This window comes from Elephantulus edwardii, unplaced genomic scaffold (assembly GCF_000299155.1).
Source record: "Elephantulus edwardii isolate Elephantulus edwardi_28Jun2011 unplaced genomic scaffold, EleEdw1.0 scaffold00151, whole genome shotgun sequence".
In the NCBI taxonomy this organism is placed as follows: Eukaryota; Metazoa; Chordata; class Mammalia; order Macroscelidea; family Macroscelididae; genus Elephantulus; species Elephantulus edwardii.
In genome coordinates, this window is record NW_006399901.1 from 2,310,530 (window position 1) to 2,328,640 (window position 18,111).

Consider the following 18,111-nt stretch of genomic DNA (forward strand, 5'->3'; position numbering starts at 1 on the left):
AAAAAAAAACAATCAATAGATCTGAACCCTCTGTCTTATCCTGTGTCAGTCCCACAATTTCTGACACACTAGAGCTCTTTGCTCCCTGTTGTCAGTCCACCTGGCCGAGGGTCTTCCTCTCCTTCACCATCCCTCCACCTTCCAGGCAACGCCTCTTCTAGACAGAAGTCTTTATAGGGTTGCAGACTTGCCAACCCTGTGTTGGAGAGTCGATGAGCCTTTCTAGTGGGGATGACGACTCTGGGACCTTGTTGCAATCTCAAAAATGACAAAGAATGTGCCAGTGTGGCTTTTTGTCTGGCAGCTCTAGGGTGGGGTGTAAGGGGTGGATTTTGATTGGAGTCGACAGATACATAACCAAGGGTCACTTACCTGCCCCTTCCTCCCTCCAGCGCCAGCATCAGCACCTGGCTACCGTCCCTTCCTGGCAGCTCATTTTCTTCCCTCTGCGTCCCCTCCCTCGTCTTCTCACAGGTGGCTGGGGAGTTCAAGTACCACCCAGAATGCTTTGCCTGTATGAGCTGCAAGGTGATCATTGAGGATGGGGATGCGTACGCACTGGTGCAGCACGCTACTCTCTACTGGTAAGAAGGTGACCCTGTGTCCATCTTTCCCACGAGAGCGGCCAGGGGAGAGGGACAGGAGCAACATGGGGTGATGAGAACCCTGGATTCCTAGCACAGCAGTGCCCCAGACCAGCTCTGTAACCTGTAAGCAAAACAGTTGGCATCTCTCTGTCCTCTGTCCATACTTCCCATCTCATGGCAATCTTCCCCAGAGGGAAAAGATGGCAGAGAAACTGCTCTCCAGGGAGGGTCCCAAAGGAATAAAGTCAGGGACTCCTTAGAGCTCACCCAGTATGCTTGCCGTGGGGAGAGAGTGGTCACAGGCAGAGACACACAGGCTACCTCACCCCTAACCAGTGCACATTGCTGAATGGTGATCAAGACACCAGCCCCAGCCCCAACACAGTGCAAAGACCCAAGCCCCTTATTCTGAAAGCCAGCAGGGAGCGTGGCACAGAGAGGGGTGCTGGGTCTATATATAGTGGTTGCTGAGCGGGGATGGGGGAATGCAGATGGGGCTCCAGAATCCCATCTCACTTTGTGGTCCTTCTTGCCAGTGGAAAATGCCATAATGAGGTGGTGCTGGCGCCCATGTTTGAGAGACTCTCCACAGAGTCCATCCAGGACCAGCTGCCCTACTCGGTCACCCTCATCTCCATGCCGGCCACCACCGAGGGCAAACGAGGCTTCTCTGTGTCCGTGGAAAGTGCTTGTTCTAACTATGCCACCACCGTACAGGTCAAAGAGTGAGTGTTTGCAGGACCTGGGGAGGGGCATGTGCATGGGGAACCTGGGGCTGTTGGAGAAGGGGGTCCCTGCCAGAGTCCATAGAAGAGCCTCAGAACCCGAAAGCCTCTCGAGAGCTCCCCTCATCCTCATCTGTCCTCCTCGTCCTGGAACACACTGTTGTGGTCACACCCGGGCCTTGATACTCAGGACCAGAATCTGTTCACCTTTCAGGTCTCAGAAAATACTTACACTTTAACATTCTTTGACTTGACCTGCGTGTATTAGTTTCTCAGTGGCCCTTCCCATTAGAATGTACGTTCCAGAAAGAACTTTGTCTGGTTTGTTCTGTGTGATCACAACCTGGAATTAACGCATGATTCGTTAGTTATTAGATATTCATTAATGTTGTTTGATTGATTTAATGGATGTCAGAGGAAGGCAGGGAACATCAGTTCCATGACCCAGAAGAGATTAAGACAAGATAGTCTTTTTTTTTTAAGACAAGATCGTCTTAAGACAGGTCAGTCAAGACAGACCCAAGCGGAGCAGGATTCAGTATCCAGCTCTTGCTGACCACGAGCCACCTGTGGCGCTTACTCTCTACATTGTTACTGTGCTGGGAATTGACCTGATGCTTCAGTATAAGGAGAAGCACAAGGGTTGGGAAGGTCAGGAGGAGATGAGATCCACTGTAAACTATCATTAGATGAAGTGAGGAATTATATTCTGGACTAAGGAAGCAGCATGTTCCCAGAGGCCAGAGTCTGTGCTGGTCTGGTTAGGTGGTTAAGAGTAGCCAGAGGGGGCCTGGATTGTGAAGACCCAGGGAGGTCCATTGAGAGGTTTAAGCAGGGAGCAGACTAAGATTTTAGGATTGCTGGCGCTGAGGGTCGACGGAAAGGCGTAAACTGAACAGTAGTCAGGAGGCTTTTGCAGTGATTCAGAGGAAAGATGATAGCTACCACGAGACTGGTGAGCCATAGGCAGACTGGCAGATTCTCAGACAGCAGGATTCTGGGAGAGGCAGTGAGACAGACAGCTTAAGCGGGGGGTGGATGATGTCCAAGTTCCTAGCCCAGGCATCGGGATGAGTGGCGATTCCCTTTACTGAGATGGGGCTCCCCTGGGAAGGAGTGGCCTGAGCCTCTTGGGTAATGGTGGCCAGAGGCCTGGTGAATGAAATTGGCCAGCCAAGTCTTTAGGATGGATACCTTCATCCTGCCCAACTTCCTGTCCGATACAGGGTCAACCGGATGCATATCAGCCCGAACAACCGCAATGCCATCCACCCTGGGGACCGCATCCTGGAAATCAACGGGGCTCCTGTGCGCACGCTCCGAGTGGAGGAGGTGAGTGAGTATCCAGGCCGTCTTGTGGGGTGGGACGTGGAGTTGGTCTGTTGGGAGATTAAGTTGTGGCCTTTCCCTTTTTGTACTCTTGGCACCCTGGGACCACTAGTGACCTCTCAGCCTAGAAGGACTCAGGGCAGCAAGGCTGCCAGGCACAGGGCGCTGTGGAACTCCCTGGATCACCTGGAACAGGGTGGGTGGTCCTAGTGTGGGGCAGCCCAGGAGCCAGCCTCACACTGCTCTTTTTTCTTTTTCTTTTTTTAAGTTGAGATTTTTAACGAAAGTTTACAGAGAACTAGGATTTCCATTCATTCATTGTTGCACATTTTCCTCTTTACCCCCCAGTTTGTTTTTCTCTTTAAAAAACAATTGTTGCACAATTTTCCCCCTCCTCCCCAGTCCACTTTGCTATGCACCTCTTATTCTATTGTCATTCAAGTAATACCTAAACCTATGTTCCTTCTATTTTTTTTTACTTTATACTGATTTATTTACAAAATTTGAATATATTGTTTTTCACAAACATGTTCCTTTTAAGCTTTTCTTTCCCTCATCTATGTCATTGAAGTGTACATTATTTATCCCCACTTTTCCCCTAAACCCATGTCAGTCTTGTTTTATAACAGTGGCATTATGCAGTATTTGTTTTTTTTGTGACTGAGAGATTTCACTTAGCATAATGTCCTCCAGGGTCACTCATTTTGTATATTTCATGAGTTCCTTGTTTTTCAATGCAGCATAGTATTCCATTGTGTGAATATACCACAGCGTCTCTCTCCATTCATTTGTTGATGAGCACGTGGTGGGTTGTTTCCAACTTTTTGCTGTTGTGAACAATGCAGCAATAAACATGGGTGTGCATATATCTGTTTGGGTGGCAGTTCTGGTTTCTTTAGGGTCTCACACTGCTCTTGACCCCAGGTGAAGGACACCATTAGCCAGACGAGCCAGACGCTTCAGCTGCTGATTGAGCATGACCCGGTGTCCCAGCGCCTGGACCAGCTGCGGCTGGATGCACGGCTCTCTCCCCACATGCAGACCACTGGCCATGCGCCCACCCTCAGCGCCCTGGACACCAAGGAGAACCTGGAGGGCACGCTGAGGAGACGCTCCTTGAGGTGCCACATCCCACCCCCACCTTGTCTCCTCCCCGTGGAGTTAGAGAGGGAAGCAGCTGGCAGGGGCTGGCTGTGCGGATTGTGCTGACCCAGCGCCCGCCACCCCCGCGGCCCAGGAGGATCATCATTCATTGCTGGGGCTGTGCATGATCTGACCCAGCTGTCTGCCAGGTTTCCGTAGAAACCAAAGGTCAGCCTCTGTCCACTGAGCCCCTGAGCCACACGAGATGTGGCAGCATGGCCTCTGGGGGAAGTGTGGGACTCAGAGCCTGGAGATAAGGGCCTGTGGAGAATTGACCGAGCGTGTCCAAGGACTCAGGCCATAAAACAGAACGTGAACGTACATTGTTTCTGACTTGTGAGGGAGCAGTCGGTTAAACCTTGAGGTCTACTACCAGGCCCAGGGGAAGGGAGCAGTGTCCCTGGGGCGCGCCTTGTGAGGGAGACTTACAGAGCAGGGCTCAAAAGCAGGCCCCTCAGGGCAGATGCCCCATCCTGAGCTTTGAGCTGAGCTCTCGGCACAAATTGTCTTCCTGGACCTTAGTTTTTGCATCTGTGAAGCAGAGCTATAAGATAAAGCAGAGCTGTAAGATAAAGGTGACTTTCTTGGAAAAAGGACACACAAGGATTGTGCCCAGCACAGTGTCAGTGCTCAGTGAACAGGAGATGTTGTCAGTATCACTAGATGTTAAATTTTTTTTTCATCCTCTTGACCTATCAGCTTAAGCCACTCAAGGCCTTCCTGCTGGCATTTCCTGGAAATAGTCCTCCCACATCATTTCCTGGCTGCCCTTGGCCTTGGTAGCGTGGATGAGCGTGGTAGTGTGAAGGGGGAGCAGCAGAGGGCAAGAGTGACCTGGGGATGCATTCGTGGAAAAGGGAGAGCTGCTCACAGCTCTGAAGGGTTGTCATGTAAGAGAGCAGGCAGCTCACCTGAATACCCCAGTGTGCAGAGCGGACAGGTGTCCTGGGCACAAGTGTGCTGGGCCCGACAAGCTGCGATTCCGCCAGCCTGCGTTCTCCGGCAGCCCAGTAAGACAGAAGCCTGCCACCCAGAGAGGTGTCCAGGGTGGCAGTTCACCTGCAGAGCTGTGGGCATCAGCCTCCTTATCCCTTCTTCCCTAAGTCAGAACAACAGTCATTTACTGTTACTGTTACTAATGCACACAAAGCACCCTCCTGGAAAAAAATGCATGCTTAGTATTATTAATTGGAAGCTCTGGTGACTCAGTGGTAAGGAGCTGCGCTGCCACACAGAAGGCTCACAGTTCAAATCCACCAAGCTGCTCTGCAGGAGAAAGATGGGCATTCTCCTCCCGTGCAGTTTATTCCCTCCAAAAACCTGCTGGAGGGTCAGCTATGAGCCTTAATTACTATTAATTAAGAAAGCATGTTGTTGATAGGTGCCATCAACCAGTTCAGAGTCCTTGCCACTCTGTGTATGACCAGCTCAGATCCTCGCCGCTTGATGCACCGCTGAGCCAGTCCATGCCACTGAGAGTCTCTGTTAGAAAGAAATACTTAATACAGACAGACACAAAGGTGGGCAGACACCACTAAAAATCCCTTCTGCTGGTTTTTGACAGCACCTCTCTGTCAGTTCAAATCCACCAGCAACTTTATGGGAGAAAGACGGGCAGTCTCCTCCCGTGCAGTTTACAGCTCTGCGTCAGTTCCAGCTCGACAGCAGTGAGTTTGAGGGTTTCTTTAGGTCACCGATAGTGTTCCTGGGTGCTGCAAATGTTAACAGTTCTAAGGCTGCTAACTGAAAGGTTGTGTGTTTATCGTGGAGTTCCTAGGAAGAAAGGCCTGGCAAAGAAAGGCTTCTGAAAAAACAACTGAAAAATCATGTAGAGCAGATTTTCCCCTGACACACATGTTGTTATTGTGTGCTGTTCAGTCGGGGCTGACTCACAGCTGAGCCTCCAGGGGATTTTCAGAAGCAGTAAATCACACAGGAGTTGATGGCCCATCTTTCTCCTGAGGTGGATTCAAACCGTGGGCCTTTGGGCTGACAGTGCAGTTCCTTTCCACCAGGCCACCCAGAGCTCCCTGTTGGCATTGACTCCTTGGCAGCTGTGGTGGTTGTGGCAAGCTGGCATTCATTCCTGCCCAGTCAGTACGTTGAATCGAGCGGGCATGGAAGCCCATCTCCTCTGCTGTCATAGAACGAGCAGTATGAGCTAGTGAATGCTAGGCAGTTGTTTGAGGAGGGAAGTAAGGTGCTCCTGTTTGAAGGGGTTTTGAGCTGCCAGTAATCTGCCACACCGAAGTGGCACATCTGTGTGATAACAGCCCCTTCCTCCTCAGCCTCCTGACACCTCGCTCTGGAATGGGTGGGATGTCCCTGAGATGCCCGCCCCTGGGGTCCCCTGGCGGTATCTGAGGACTCCCCTAGCCCCCTTTCCTTGTCCTCAGGCGCAGTAACAGCATCTCCAAGTCCCCTGGACCCTGCTCCCCAAAGGAGCCCCTGCTGCTCTGCCGCGACATCAGCCGTTCTGAATCACTGCGCTGTTCCAGCAGCTACTCACAGCAGATCTTCCGGCCGTGCGACCTCATCCACGGGGAGGTCCTGGGGAAGGGCTTCTTCGGACAAGCCATCAAGGTGAGCACAAGCCATGGCTGCTCCGCTGTTTCGCGCCCCACTGCCTCTCACCTGTTCCCGGGAGTTCTCCTCGCGTGGCCGCACCTCTGCCCCCGTGGAACACCAGGCCTCCTTCCAGTTTGGAGGTGGAAGGCTAGCTGAGAGGGTGAGGAGTTGCCCCTTCTTCCAGGCTAAAAAAGGCTGGTGAAGTGAGCTTGCTGAGCCTGGAGCCCAGGGTCCCACATAGTCTGTCAGTGGGCATTTGTTAGGTGCCACAGGCCTCTTGGTGCTGGGCCGGCTGTGGGGAGCACATAGGAGAAGCTCCCCTCGGTCATGAGCGGTCGAAGGGACTAACTTCTGTCTCTCTCTCTCTCCCCCTTTTTCTTTCTCTCTTCTCTCCTCTGCTGAGTGCTGGGAGGGGGGGCCAGGTAAGCAGTGTGTATATCAGCTTGGGGAACAATGTGCTGAAGAGCTTGCCCACCCACCCAGCTCCACGCGCATGTTCTGTCCCCCAGAAAACCCAAAGGACTCACTCCTGTACCACGAGCCCCAAGTCCCCGCTTGGCTCGGCCTCCTCCCCCAGGTTCTCACCGTGCTCCGCATGCTCGCTCTCTGGGGATGAGGGTGTGCTCCCACTGGAGTCCCTGGTTGCCTCCATGCCGCGTCTTCATTGTCTTCGGAACTCTGCCTGTATGTATCCTCAGGCTCAGAGTGTCTCCAGAGGACGGGATGGCCAGCAGCTAGGTTTCTACAAATGCTTCTCCAGAACTCGCTGCCTTTGGGCACGGCATCATTGACACCTGTCCTCCCTGCAGGTGACCCACAAAGCTACAGGCAAAGTGATGGTGATGAAGGAGTTAATCCGGTGTGATGAGGAGACCCAGAAGACCTTCCTGACTGAGGTGAGACGGGGCGTGGGGGTCGGGGTCGAGATGGTCTCAAGAGGAGAGGTGGTTGAGGGTACTCACTCTTCTCCTAGATCTATAATAAAGTGCTTATGGATATTGAAAAAAAAAAAACAAAAAGAGAAGAGTTGGTTTGGAATGACTCTTGATAAAGAGCTCCTGAGGCAAGCTCCCACCTCCCCTACACTACAGCCTAGTTATTTGTACTAAAGACACACGAGCTGGGTGCCAGGGACACGATAACAAAAGGAACATGGTTGGAGAAGGTAGAAATAAACTTGACTTTGTATAACCTGATGCAGCCGCCTAAATGCCCTGCAGATTGGGACCTCCAAGAGAAGCAGACACCCCCCTCCCCGAGCATTTACCGTCTTTCCAGCCTTCCTCCCCAGCTTGCTCCCTGTCCATGTCTTGAGTTGGCTCCACCCGTCTGGGTGCTGCCCCTCTAGGCCTTTGCTCCCTGCTGTTCCCTCTGGTGCCTGCCTTAGAGCGGTGGGATCCCCACCCACATGACGCTCTTGACCCCCACCTGAACGAGCGTTCCACCACGTCATACCAGCTGGAGGTGGGAGGTGGTGGCACTTGCCCAGCTGCCTCCCCCACGGAAGGGGTGAGGACGGCATCATGGAAGCACCCGGGCCCAACGTCTTCCCCTGCCCCACCAGGTGAAGGTCATGCGCAGCCTGGACCACCCCAATGTGCTCAAGTTCATCGGGGTGCTGTACAAGGATAAGAAGCTGAACCTGCTCACAGAGTACATCGAGGGAGGCACGCTCAAGGATTTCCTGCGCAGCGTGGTACGTATGCCAGACCCCAGGGCTGTGGAGGGGTTGTCGGTGCGATGGCTGTGCCACCACTGCCATGGCACCACGATGGCCAGAGATGCTGCCTCATTCTCCCCTCCATATGTGCCATGTAGAACTGGGCACAGTAGGGAGGGTGCCCTGGAAGACTTGATTGAGCCACAGGAGGCCCACAGTGGGACAAGACCTAACACCTCTGATGGACATTCTCCTATCCTGCAGGACCCATTCTCCTGGCAGCAGAAGGTCAGGTTTGCCAAGGGCATCGCCTCTGGAATGGTGAGTCCATCGGTCCGTCCCGTCCCCACCCCAGCAGTGCTGCTGAGGATGACAGAACAGGCACAGACAAGCAGAGACCCAGGGCTTGGAAGCTTGCGTGCAATGGCTTTTTATTGAGCTGCTATTTGCTTTGATGCAGTTGCCGCTGACCATTCTTAATTCACAACCCTAACTCTTGAGGAGTTCCAAGTCTGCAAGGGCATATGACACAGATGTGGCAGAAGCAAACTGTAGCATGAGGCGCCCTGCACAGTCCTGTCATGAAGGTGTCCTGTCGTGAATGTGTCTCGGAACAAGCAGAGCCCTCACCACCTCACCAAGAACTCGAGACTTCCTGGGGCTAGGAGCATTAGTTGAGCCCCAGAAGATGGGCCAGAAGTGGATAGAGGTTCCTGTTCCTGGAGAAGGCCCTAAGGTTGAGAGTGTGACAGCATCAAAGGTGTGGGAGGAGAAAAGAGGAAATAAAGAATGACACAAAACAGCGACAGTATTAACAGTGGTGGTCAGAGGGCTTTCTGTACGCTGGGCTCAGAGCTGAGGGATTAACACACATGAGCATACTCATTCCTCCTAGGAACCTGGGTTTCCAGATAAGAAACAGACTAGACAGGGACAGAGCTGGGCTCCTGGGCCAATCAGAGGTTTCACCCAGTTCTTTAACGACAACACTGAAACAGATTGGGGTAGATTAAGATAGCTAGGTTTCAAGTTGATAAATCAGGAGGCAAAAAGACTAACATGAAGGATGTGTCAGCAAGAAGATTTTGTCACTAGAACTGTTGTGTGGTTGTGGCTCGTGTGGTCAGGAGGTGGGTGGAGTGGGAGAGTCTGCGGGTGGGAGGCCAGAATCTGATCTCCTGAAGTGTCTGGGGTTTCTGACTTAGTAGGATGGCTGTGAGGACAGGAGACTGTGAAGCACAGTGTAGTTAGAGTGGAGAAGCTGGTTGACAGAGGGAACTGGTGAGCAAAGCTGGAGATGGGACCAGGGAACGAAACCCTCTGAGTGCTGACTGCAGATGGCCTGAGCTTAGTGAAATGAGTGGGATGGCGGGCAAAGGTCCAGTGGCGTTGAGGTCTCCAGAAGAGGGCAGTCGGGGAGCCGGAGCTGGAGCTGTGCAGCCTGGGTTGGGTTCTGAAGCTGGCGGGATGCCTGGAGAAGACCACGCTCTTGGCCCCAGGTCTAGCGTCAGATTTGCTTGGTGTCTGACTGCTGGCTCAGCTCCTGCTTCTCTTCCAGGCCTATCTGCACTCCATGTGCATCATCCACCGGGACCTGAACTCGCACAACTGCCTCGTCAAGCTGGTACGTCCCTAGGCCCAGCCCTCCTGGCTTCTTTGTTCTGAAGAAAGCCCGTTGTCCCTCGTGCTTCAGGCCAGAAGTGTCCCCAGTGTCCTCAGTCTTTAGTTTCCTGCTTCCTAAATCCTCATTTGTCTTCTGAGAGTTTCCAGAAACAGACTGACTTGATTCCACTTCCTCTGGGTAGCAGCTTGTGATGTCATTTGCTTAGAAGGGACTTCAGGAACTCCTTAACTGAGTTCTTAACCACAGAGGCCTGCCACTTTACCTGGTTTCCTCCTGTGAGGCAGCTCGCTGCTGACCCCATTTGGCAGCTGTGTTCCTTGAAGCCTCAGTCCAAAGCCACAGAGCCTGTGGGCTTACAGGGCCTGCTTGGAGCCAGGTTTCGCAATTCCATGTGCCTCTGTGCAACTCTGCTGTTATAATGTTGTTTCCTTTATTGCCTTGTGACCCGGCCTCCTGTGTGTCCACCAGCTGGCTCGGGCTGTGCCCTCTTAACACACCCAAACGGTGTTAATCCCTTTCCAGATGACTGCCCTGTAGCTATTCAGAACGCTTATCTTCCCCAGTTCCCCACAAGGTCCATCTTCCTGCATCCTGTCTTTTTCTCTCTCTTTTCAATGAGTCTAACCACTTCCTTCTGGAAACAAGGCAGGGTGGATGAAATCCTGTCTCACTTCTGAGCCCACTCTCCAAGCCCCAGATCCTCATCCCTCCAGGCTTGAGGTCTCTGCCACGAACACGCTGATACTCCCCAGGAATTCTCTGTGTACACACATTCCACGTTTAGAAACACAAATGCCAAGCCTCAGCTGCCAGGTAGAGTTTTGCCTTGTTGGCTAGCCCAGGTGCCTAAGTGCTTGGCAGTTAGCCAAGAGGTTGGCAGTTTGAGTCCATTCAAGTGCCTCAGAAGAAAGACGCAGCGCCTGCTTCTGAAGAGCCAGTGTTGAAAGCCCTGTGGAACACGCCTCACTCAGCTCCATGGTGACTGGTGTGCATCCGTCGCTGGCCACTTCATCCCCCTCCACTCCAGGGCCAGGCTGGAGACCCTCCCTCCCAGACTCTGACCTGGCCCTCGTCCTGCCAGGACAAGACTGTGGTGGTGGCCGACTTCGGGCTGTCGCGGCTCATAGTGGAAGAGAGGAAAAAGCCCCCTGTGGAGAAGGCTTCCTCCAAGAAGCGCACCTTGCGCAAGAATGACCGCAAGAAGCGCTACACGGTGGTGGGCAACCCCTACTGGATGGCCCCAGAGATGCTGAACGGTGAGTGCTGGGGCCCCAAGGCGCCCAGCGGGCCCCACTCAGGGAAGCCGGTCCTGATAGGACCTGATAGCTCAGGGCTGAACTCCAAGGTTCAGACCTGGAAGCTGGCCCGTGTCCCATTTTAGGGGGAGAGTGAGGTTGAAATAACGACGGTGGGATTTGTGCCTCAAGGTAGCAGAGCGCTCAGGCCCTTTGCTCCAGGTTTTGTCTTCTCTGTCCTTGCTGAGCATTGACGTGTGGCGCCCTCTGGTGGGTAATGCCCTAACCTGCCGGAGGTGCTTAGAGGGGAATCTACACTTACATGATTTGGAGGACTCAGCAATGACCTGGTTCAACCTCTTTTTGGAGTCTGAGGCCCAGAGAGGTTAATAGTTTGCCACAACTCACAGCATGCTGATGGTAGAGCCAGAGGGAGCATGCTGCTTTTCTCTGCTGACCTGTGCAGTTTCCCCCTGGCCAGAGGGACCGAGGGAAGGTTATGGTGATGTCCGCTCAGAAGCATCCCCTTGGGCCCTGTTCTAGCCTGGGTTCTTGGCTGCCTCCTCAAACCGTGCAGAACAAATTAGAGACTTACCACCCTCTTCTGTGTTCCCAAAGGGAAGAGCTACGATGAGACTGTGGACGTCTTCTCCTTTGGGATCGTCCTTTGTGAGGTAAGCTCATGGCACAGGGACGTGCCTGACATAGCAGACCGCGCATCATTGCTGGCCTGCCTCGGGAATGGGGTTCCACCATCTGCAAGAAACCAGTCATTGAGAACTCTGTGGAGCACAGTTCATAAACAGCTGGACTAGGATTTTATCGCTTGTGACACGCGTTCCCAGTTGCTCATGCACCTGAGTTTCTCTGGTCTCATGAAGATGTCTCGGCTGGTTTCAGAAAAGGACAGTGATGCTCAGAACTCCAGTCATAAAGACAAGGTTTTCACATGGCTGCTATTCCTGCTCTTGGCCCCAATGCGTTCTTGCCCAGGCCCCCGCTGCACTACCTCCCCTGCCTGGGGAACCGACAAGTTGAAGTAACCTCTTCAGGATGTGGCAGAGTCTGCTAGGCCCTGTGGATACCGAGTGAGTCCTGATCTGATTCCAGCCCACAGGAATTTAGCCATTGGGCAGCAGCCTAGCTTAAGCAGACAGTTGAACACACATATCGAAAGGCTTCTGTAATTCCCACAAACAAAATCTGCGTGGAAGAGAGAGGAGAAGAACAAGGGCCAATTAGAACAATTAAGGAAAGATTTTTGGGTTGTTTTGGGGGTTTTTCCTAATCATGGTAAAAATATATTTATTAATATGTGGCTGTTGCTATGTGGTGTCAAGTTGCTTGCGACTCATAGCCACCCTATGACAACAGCTGTGAACCCTGCTCTATCCTGTGCCAACCTTACTGTCTCTGACACACCTACCCCCATTACCCTAGTAACTGAATCAATCCATCTCACCGAGCGTCTTCCTCTCTTGTGCTGTCTCTCCACCCTCCCAAGCATGACGACCCTCTCCCAAGGACTGGTGCCTTCTTGCAACATGTCCAAAGTATGTCAGGCAAAGCCTCAGAATCCTTGCCTCCAAGGAGCAGCCTGGTTTCACCCACTGTAGGATGAACTTGTTTGTTCTCCTGGCAGTTCATAGTATATTCAGTACTCTTCTCCAGCACCACAGCTCAAAGGCATTTATTAACAAGTTGCCGCACACTTTTTAAATTGACAACCATGCTTAGACTGTGTTATAGCCATCATTTGTGGTAACATGTTAACATAGGAACCACGTGTAAGTTCCCCCGCCTATCCAAAAGGAGAGCGCTCTAGTGGCAAGAAGCAGCACTGCAATCCCAAAGACACGCAGTTCAAGGCCACCAGCTGCCCCATAGGAGAAGGATGGGCATTCTCCTCCCATGCAATTAACGGCCTCTGAAAACCTGCTGGAGGGTCAGCGATGGGTTGGTTCTGACTCTACAGTACACAGCAACAATAAGCTGAAAGCACATTCCTATAGAACCTTTGGTAAGCTGAAATGGCATACAGACAGCGAAGAAACAATTGCCATTCATTTTATATGGGAAAAACTGTTGCACCTTCCCAGTCCCCCCAAAATAATATGCCAAATAAAACCTAAAATAACACTAAGATGTATAAAATACATGTAACATAGATGCTATTGCTGCCTGGTGTTGAGATGCAGAGTTTATGTGTAGTTCCTTGGGAAGGCAGTTGGTGATGGCCCTCTTGTGACAAACAGACCTAAAGGCTAGTTTTACTCTTCACCTTTTTTCAGAGAGGTAAAAATCGCCACATTTTCTTCCAGTAGCAAAAACAGGTACTGACGTAAGTCTTTCATAAAAAGCAAGTGATATAAAATACTCAAATAGTAGAGAGTGCCTGTATCCAATAAAGGTATTCCAATAATATTCAAAATTCATGCAATATAATAAAATACAGCTCAACCACAGCCAGATCAAAAGGGGGCAAAGAAGGGAGCTCTGGTGGCCTAGTGGCAAGAAGCTGCAATCTTGAAGGCACACGGTTCAAATCTACCAGATGCTCTGCTGGAGAAGGAGTAGCATTCCCCTCCTGTGCCAGTCAGATCCGATTCAGCGGTACACAAGGAAAGAAGAGGAAAAAAAAGTGGGCAAAGGCCTTGAAACAGACATTTCACCGAGGGAGATACTCAGATGGCTAATAAGCACCTGGGAAAATGGTCAGTTGTTGGCCGTACAGAAAGGCAAATCAAAACACCAGAGAGATGGCATCGCACTCCTGTAAGAGCGGGCATTGACCAGGAAAAGGAAAACACTGGGTGCTGGTGTGGAGCAGCCAGAGCTCTCGTCCACTGCTGGTGGGGTGCAACATGGTACCTGAATGTGTCTAACCCATCAGTTCGTCTGCACAGGAGAGTGTGGTGACTGATTCCTTTAACATTACACTCGGAGGGCAGTTCTCTACCGCCCTATGGGCCACAATGAGTAGAGACAATAAGTGAGTTTGCTCTGGATTTTTTTGGAGCCGAAAGGAGGGGGTAACCTGTTTAGAGTTCATTAAAGGTAGTATTTATAATAAGGAGGGAACTCTGGTGGTCTAGTGGCAAGAAGCTGTGCTGCAATCCCAAAGTATGTGGTTCAAGTCCACCGGCTGCTCTGTGGGAGAAGGATGGGCAGTCTCTTCCTGTGCGATGAACTGCCTCTGAAAACCCTTCAGAGAGTCAGCTATGGGTCGTTTCCACCTCGATGGCACACAACATCATCAGGAGGAAGAAAATGCAACAATGGGAAAAAATAATTTTAAAAAGGTATGTTATAATACTGGAGAGAGAATTTGGAAAAGGAGTAAAAATGGTTGTGCAACTTAAAGAAAGTAGTCAGTGCAACTAAAGTGTACATGGAACAACTGATGCATTTTTGTGTCAGGAGACAAATCTGGGGTAGCAGGATTTGGAGAGATGGGCAGAGGGCAGCAGCTCTCTACCTTTGGTCTCTCCCACCCCCTTCCCTGCCTTCCTTCCTGCCCACACCTCAGCACCCTGCCCCCTCACGTGCCGTGACCCCCTCTGTCCGCTCCTAACCGGCCATCTTCTCACCCACAGATCATCGGGCAGGTATACGCCGATCCTGATTGCCTGCCCCGTACACTGGACTTCGGCCTCAATGTGAAACTTTTCTGGGAGAAGTTTGTCCCCACAGACTGTCCCCCGGCCTTCTTCCCTTTGGCTGCCATCTGCTGCAAACTGGAGCCTGAAAGCAGGTTGGTGTCACCCCGTTTCCCTTGGACCCATGTGGTCCTGGGGTCCGTGCTTGGCCTTGGTCCGCTGACTCTGACATGCCAGGTTGGAGAGGGAAGACAAGGGCATAGCAGCACATGACCTTGACGTGGCACACAGGGACCCAGCTCTCTCTTAAAAGGAGAGAAACCACCCGTGAATGTCCTGCCTTCGACACAGTAAGCACTTTCATGCTTACATATTGTCCTTGTCCATGTTCAAATACACACATGCACATATTCTACATGGTTGTCATTTCAGAATAGGTGACAATATTTTGTCTTGCATTTTTCATGTCACAAGCCAGTTTTCCTGTTTGTCATTTTTGTTGAAGACATGAGATTGTACTGAGATACTGTCTGAACACATATAGTATGCATCATGTAGGCATTCCAGCCTTTCTTTACTCTTAGGAGGAATACCACAGTTAGCATCTTTATTTTAGCTAATTATTGCTTTTTAAAAAATCCTTTCAATACTATCTGTAAATACTCCCATAAAGGGATGATTGGGCTTTGTAATTTCTTAACAACATTAACTGATTGCAATTAATGTTCTAAAAGAAAATGAACGATTAAATTAAAAACTCCTATGGTTTGTAAATTTTCACTCAAATGACAGTAAAAGAAAGAAAAGCTAGTGTTAGAGGGTTTTGTTTCAGGATAATTTTTGCATTTTTTCTAAGAATTCGTTTTCCATTCAGCAATTCCTCATGTGATGTTTCCTGATACCAGCTACACTCCCCACATGTAACTACATCCATCCCACTTCCCCTTATGTCCCCATTCTCATTCATCCTTTCTGGTCCCTGCCTTCTGAGGTTTATCGTTAGACAAATACTGCCCTTTTTCTCTTGTTAGTTGATTGTTCCAAGCACTGTGTTCCCACAGGCAGGCCATTCTCTGGACTCAGCCCCTCAGCCTGCCTTCCCTCCTGCTTGGGCAGGTGTCACAAAGCTCTTCACCTCCTCCATTAAGGGCCCAAGGGCATCACACTCCCGCCAGTGAGCCTCCTGCCAGGATGCACTCAGCCCTAGCTCCGTGAGTGGCCAGGCCCACCTGTAGCTGCCTCTGAGCCAGTCTCCAGGGTCCTGCTGTCCCACTGCTTCCACTCTTGCTGCTGCTGTGCACCCATCATTTGCTGCCTGCCTTGTTACAGCTCTGTCTCCTGGGCCTGAGGTTCTCTGTGCAAGAACTCCAGGTCTACAGGAGACGCTCCACTCCTAACTCTTCTTTCCTGGGGTAATGAGGTCCCCCTCTGCCTGGGGATTGGCTGTCTTTTAAACTTAGTAGATAGCAAAACAAACCAATCCCTTTTTCTAGGATTCTATACATGTTGTTTGTATGGTTCCTATCTCCCCATAAGAATGCCATGAACCTTGTTTCTGTTACTAGCAAGTTGTCCAGTCCCCTGGATGGGCCTGAAGCACCTGATTTGCAGAGTTCCACCCTGTTGTTTGGTAGAATTTACAAGGTCAAGCTGAAAGGTCATGTAACATCCATCCTCACACCTCCGAAGCTCTGCACTCTCAGTGACGGAGTGTAAGAGAATGAGGAGGAAATGTGGAGCGACCCAATATTTGTTTGTTCATATCCCTTCTCAGTCATTCTAAATGTGTCTTTAATTCATTCCAAAAATATTTACTGTGCCCGTGCCACCTGGGAAACACCAGAGTGTGGTGAACAAAACAAAGATTTTGCCCTCACGACATTGACACCTTGGCAAAGCAAGATGATAAATAATAGAATAAATGAGAATCTACACTGCAGTCCCAAAGACACACGGTTCAGATCCACCAGCTGCTCCGCAGGAGAAGGATGGACAGTCTCCCAGCTGAATGTTAGGTGATAAATGCTGAAGGGAAATAAGTCAGTCCAGGAAAGAGGACTCTTTGGGTTGCCACGTGGAGTTTTTTAAATGGGGCTCAGGGCAGGTGTCACCAGGAGAAGCGTAGCTATGGGAGAGGAGGAATAAGCCGCAGCAGTCCAGGAGTCCAGTCCCGCTGACCCGGTCCACAGCATCAAGCCCGGTGCCTGCCTGTTCCTCCTAGAACTGCCAGCTCGAGGTGGTGCACTTCCGGCAGCTCCCACGGTGCGGAAACAGGAGGAGTAGAGAATCTTCCAGATCTCACTTAGTCCAGTCCCACTTCTTTAAAAAGTTGTGATTTGAATGAAAGTTGACAAAGTAGATTGGTCTTCCGTCCAGCCATTCGTAACACATCATATTTTACAACATTAATTCCAGTCCTCACAGTATAATAACCACATCTTCCCCCCACCCCCCCCACACACACACACGATCCTCATTTCCATTCATTCATTCATCCCTTGCTCTTCCCCTTTCCCACCATCTGAGCTTTAACTTCCGGCAGATGCTGCTGCTTGTTGGCCTTCACTGGTTCGTTAATCTCAGGAATGTCTCCCTGCTATTACTGACCGTGTAGGCTTGTCTCTGTGGCTGAAAGTTGAGCCAAAGGGTGTGTTTTGCTCCAGGTAAGGGCGACTAAAGGCAGAGTCCAGTCCCTCTTTTGGTGATTGTATTTTCTCAAAAACACAAGAGTTCTGAAGACACTCACTGAGCCCGCCTTCTGAGTTTTCTAGTCCTCACAGCTGACTGGAGACGGCAGTGACACACTCCCCCGTTCACAGTGCGGCACAAGTAGGAGGAGCCCAAGACACATTCACGTCTTGATCTCTCCAGCCCTGGAGCCTGGTGCCCTCCAAGCCCAGGGCCCCAACTCGTGCGCTCCCACCCCTCGCCCCCCGCCTCTAACTGTTGCCTTTTTCTCTCTCCAGACCAGCATTCTCCAAACTGGAGGACTCCTTTGAGGCCCTGTCCCTGTACCTGGGGGACCTGGGCATCCCGCTGCCCGCAGAGCTGGAAGAGCTGGACCACACCGTGAGCACGCAGTATGGCCTCATCCGAGACTCACCGCCCTAGCCTTGGCCCGGCACGGCCGGCATGCCCCCTCGGTGCCCCGTCCGGTGGCTTCCTGTGCATCGTGCATCGGCAGCTTGTTTGAAGCAGCACAAGCCATTCCTACTACCTCCCCAGGAGGCAAGTGGGCGCGCACCAGGGAGAGACATCTCCAGGGGGTTCGAGCCTGTTTACAGTCTCTAAACCCCACGTTTGCCTGAAAGCTGTGAAGTAAAAACCAAGCCTGGCCAGGAGGAACCTGTTACTTGGAACCAGGTGGGAACTCCCACCTCCAGAGACATGAGAGGGGCCCCTGCCTACACTAATCAGCATGATGTGGACCTGCTGGGCAGGGTCCTGGCCTGTCAGCCCCTAAAGTCTCAGTAAAGCTGGTGCACAGAGACTTCAGATGGGACTGTGGACCTTAGAGACCGGCCGCCAGGTGGCGCTCTGACAGTAATGGTGGTGCTAACCCACCTTCCCCTGCGGTGGGACAGGGTGAGGAGAACTGGATTTGGAAGACTCTTTGTGCTGGAATTGTGGGGAGCACTGGT

General features: G+C 51.5%; 1 protein-coding gene across 2 annotated transcripts in view; it reads left to right on the top strand.

Annotated features, from left to right (window-relative positions):
- The window catches only part of LIMK2 (LIM domain kinase 2), a 102,847-nt gene extending 85,261 nt beyond the window's left edge, over positions 1-17,586 (top strand). The window contains exons 4-16 of one of the 2 annotated variants that reach the window (XM_006894801.1): positions 475-584; positions 1,124-1,312; positions 2,539-2,644; positions 3,566-3,762; positions 6,181-6,367; positions 7,162-7,248; positions 7,917-8,048; positions 8,277-8,333; positions 9,571-9,636; positions 10,718-10,892; positions 11,490-11,545; positions 14,468-14,625; positions 17,437-17,586. In XM_006894801.1, the coding sequence (XP_006894863.1) occupies positions 475-584; positions 1,124-1,312; positions 2,539-2,644; positions 3,566-3,762; positions 6,181-6,367; positions 7,162-7,248; positions 7,917-8,048; positions 8,277-8,333; positions 9,571-9,636; positions 10,718-10,892; positions 11,490-11,545; positions 14,468-14,625; positions 17,437-17,581 (1,665 nt within the window). In that variant the 3' untranslated portion in view covers positions 17,582-17,586. The remainder of the gene's footprint in view (positions 1-474; positions 585-1,123; positions 1,313-2,538; positions 2,645-3,565; positions 3,763-6,180; positions 6,368-7,161; positions 7,249-7,916; positions 8,049-8,276; positions 8,334-9,570; positions 9,637-10,717; positions 10,893-11,489; positions 11,546-14,467; positions 14,626-17,436) is intronic. The other variant, XM_006894802.1, reaches the window with a different exon arrangement.
- Positions 17,587-18,111: the final 525 nt, after the last annotated feature.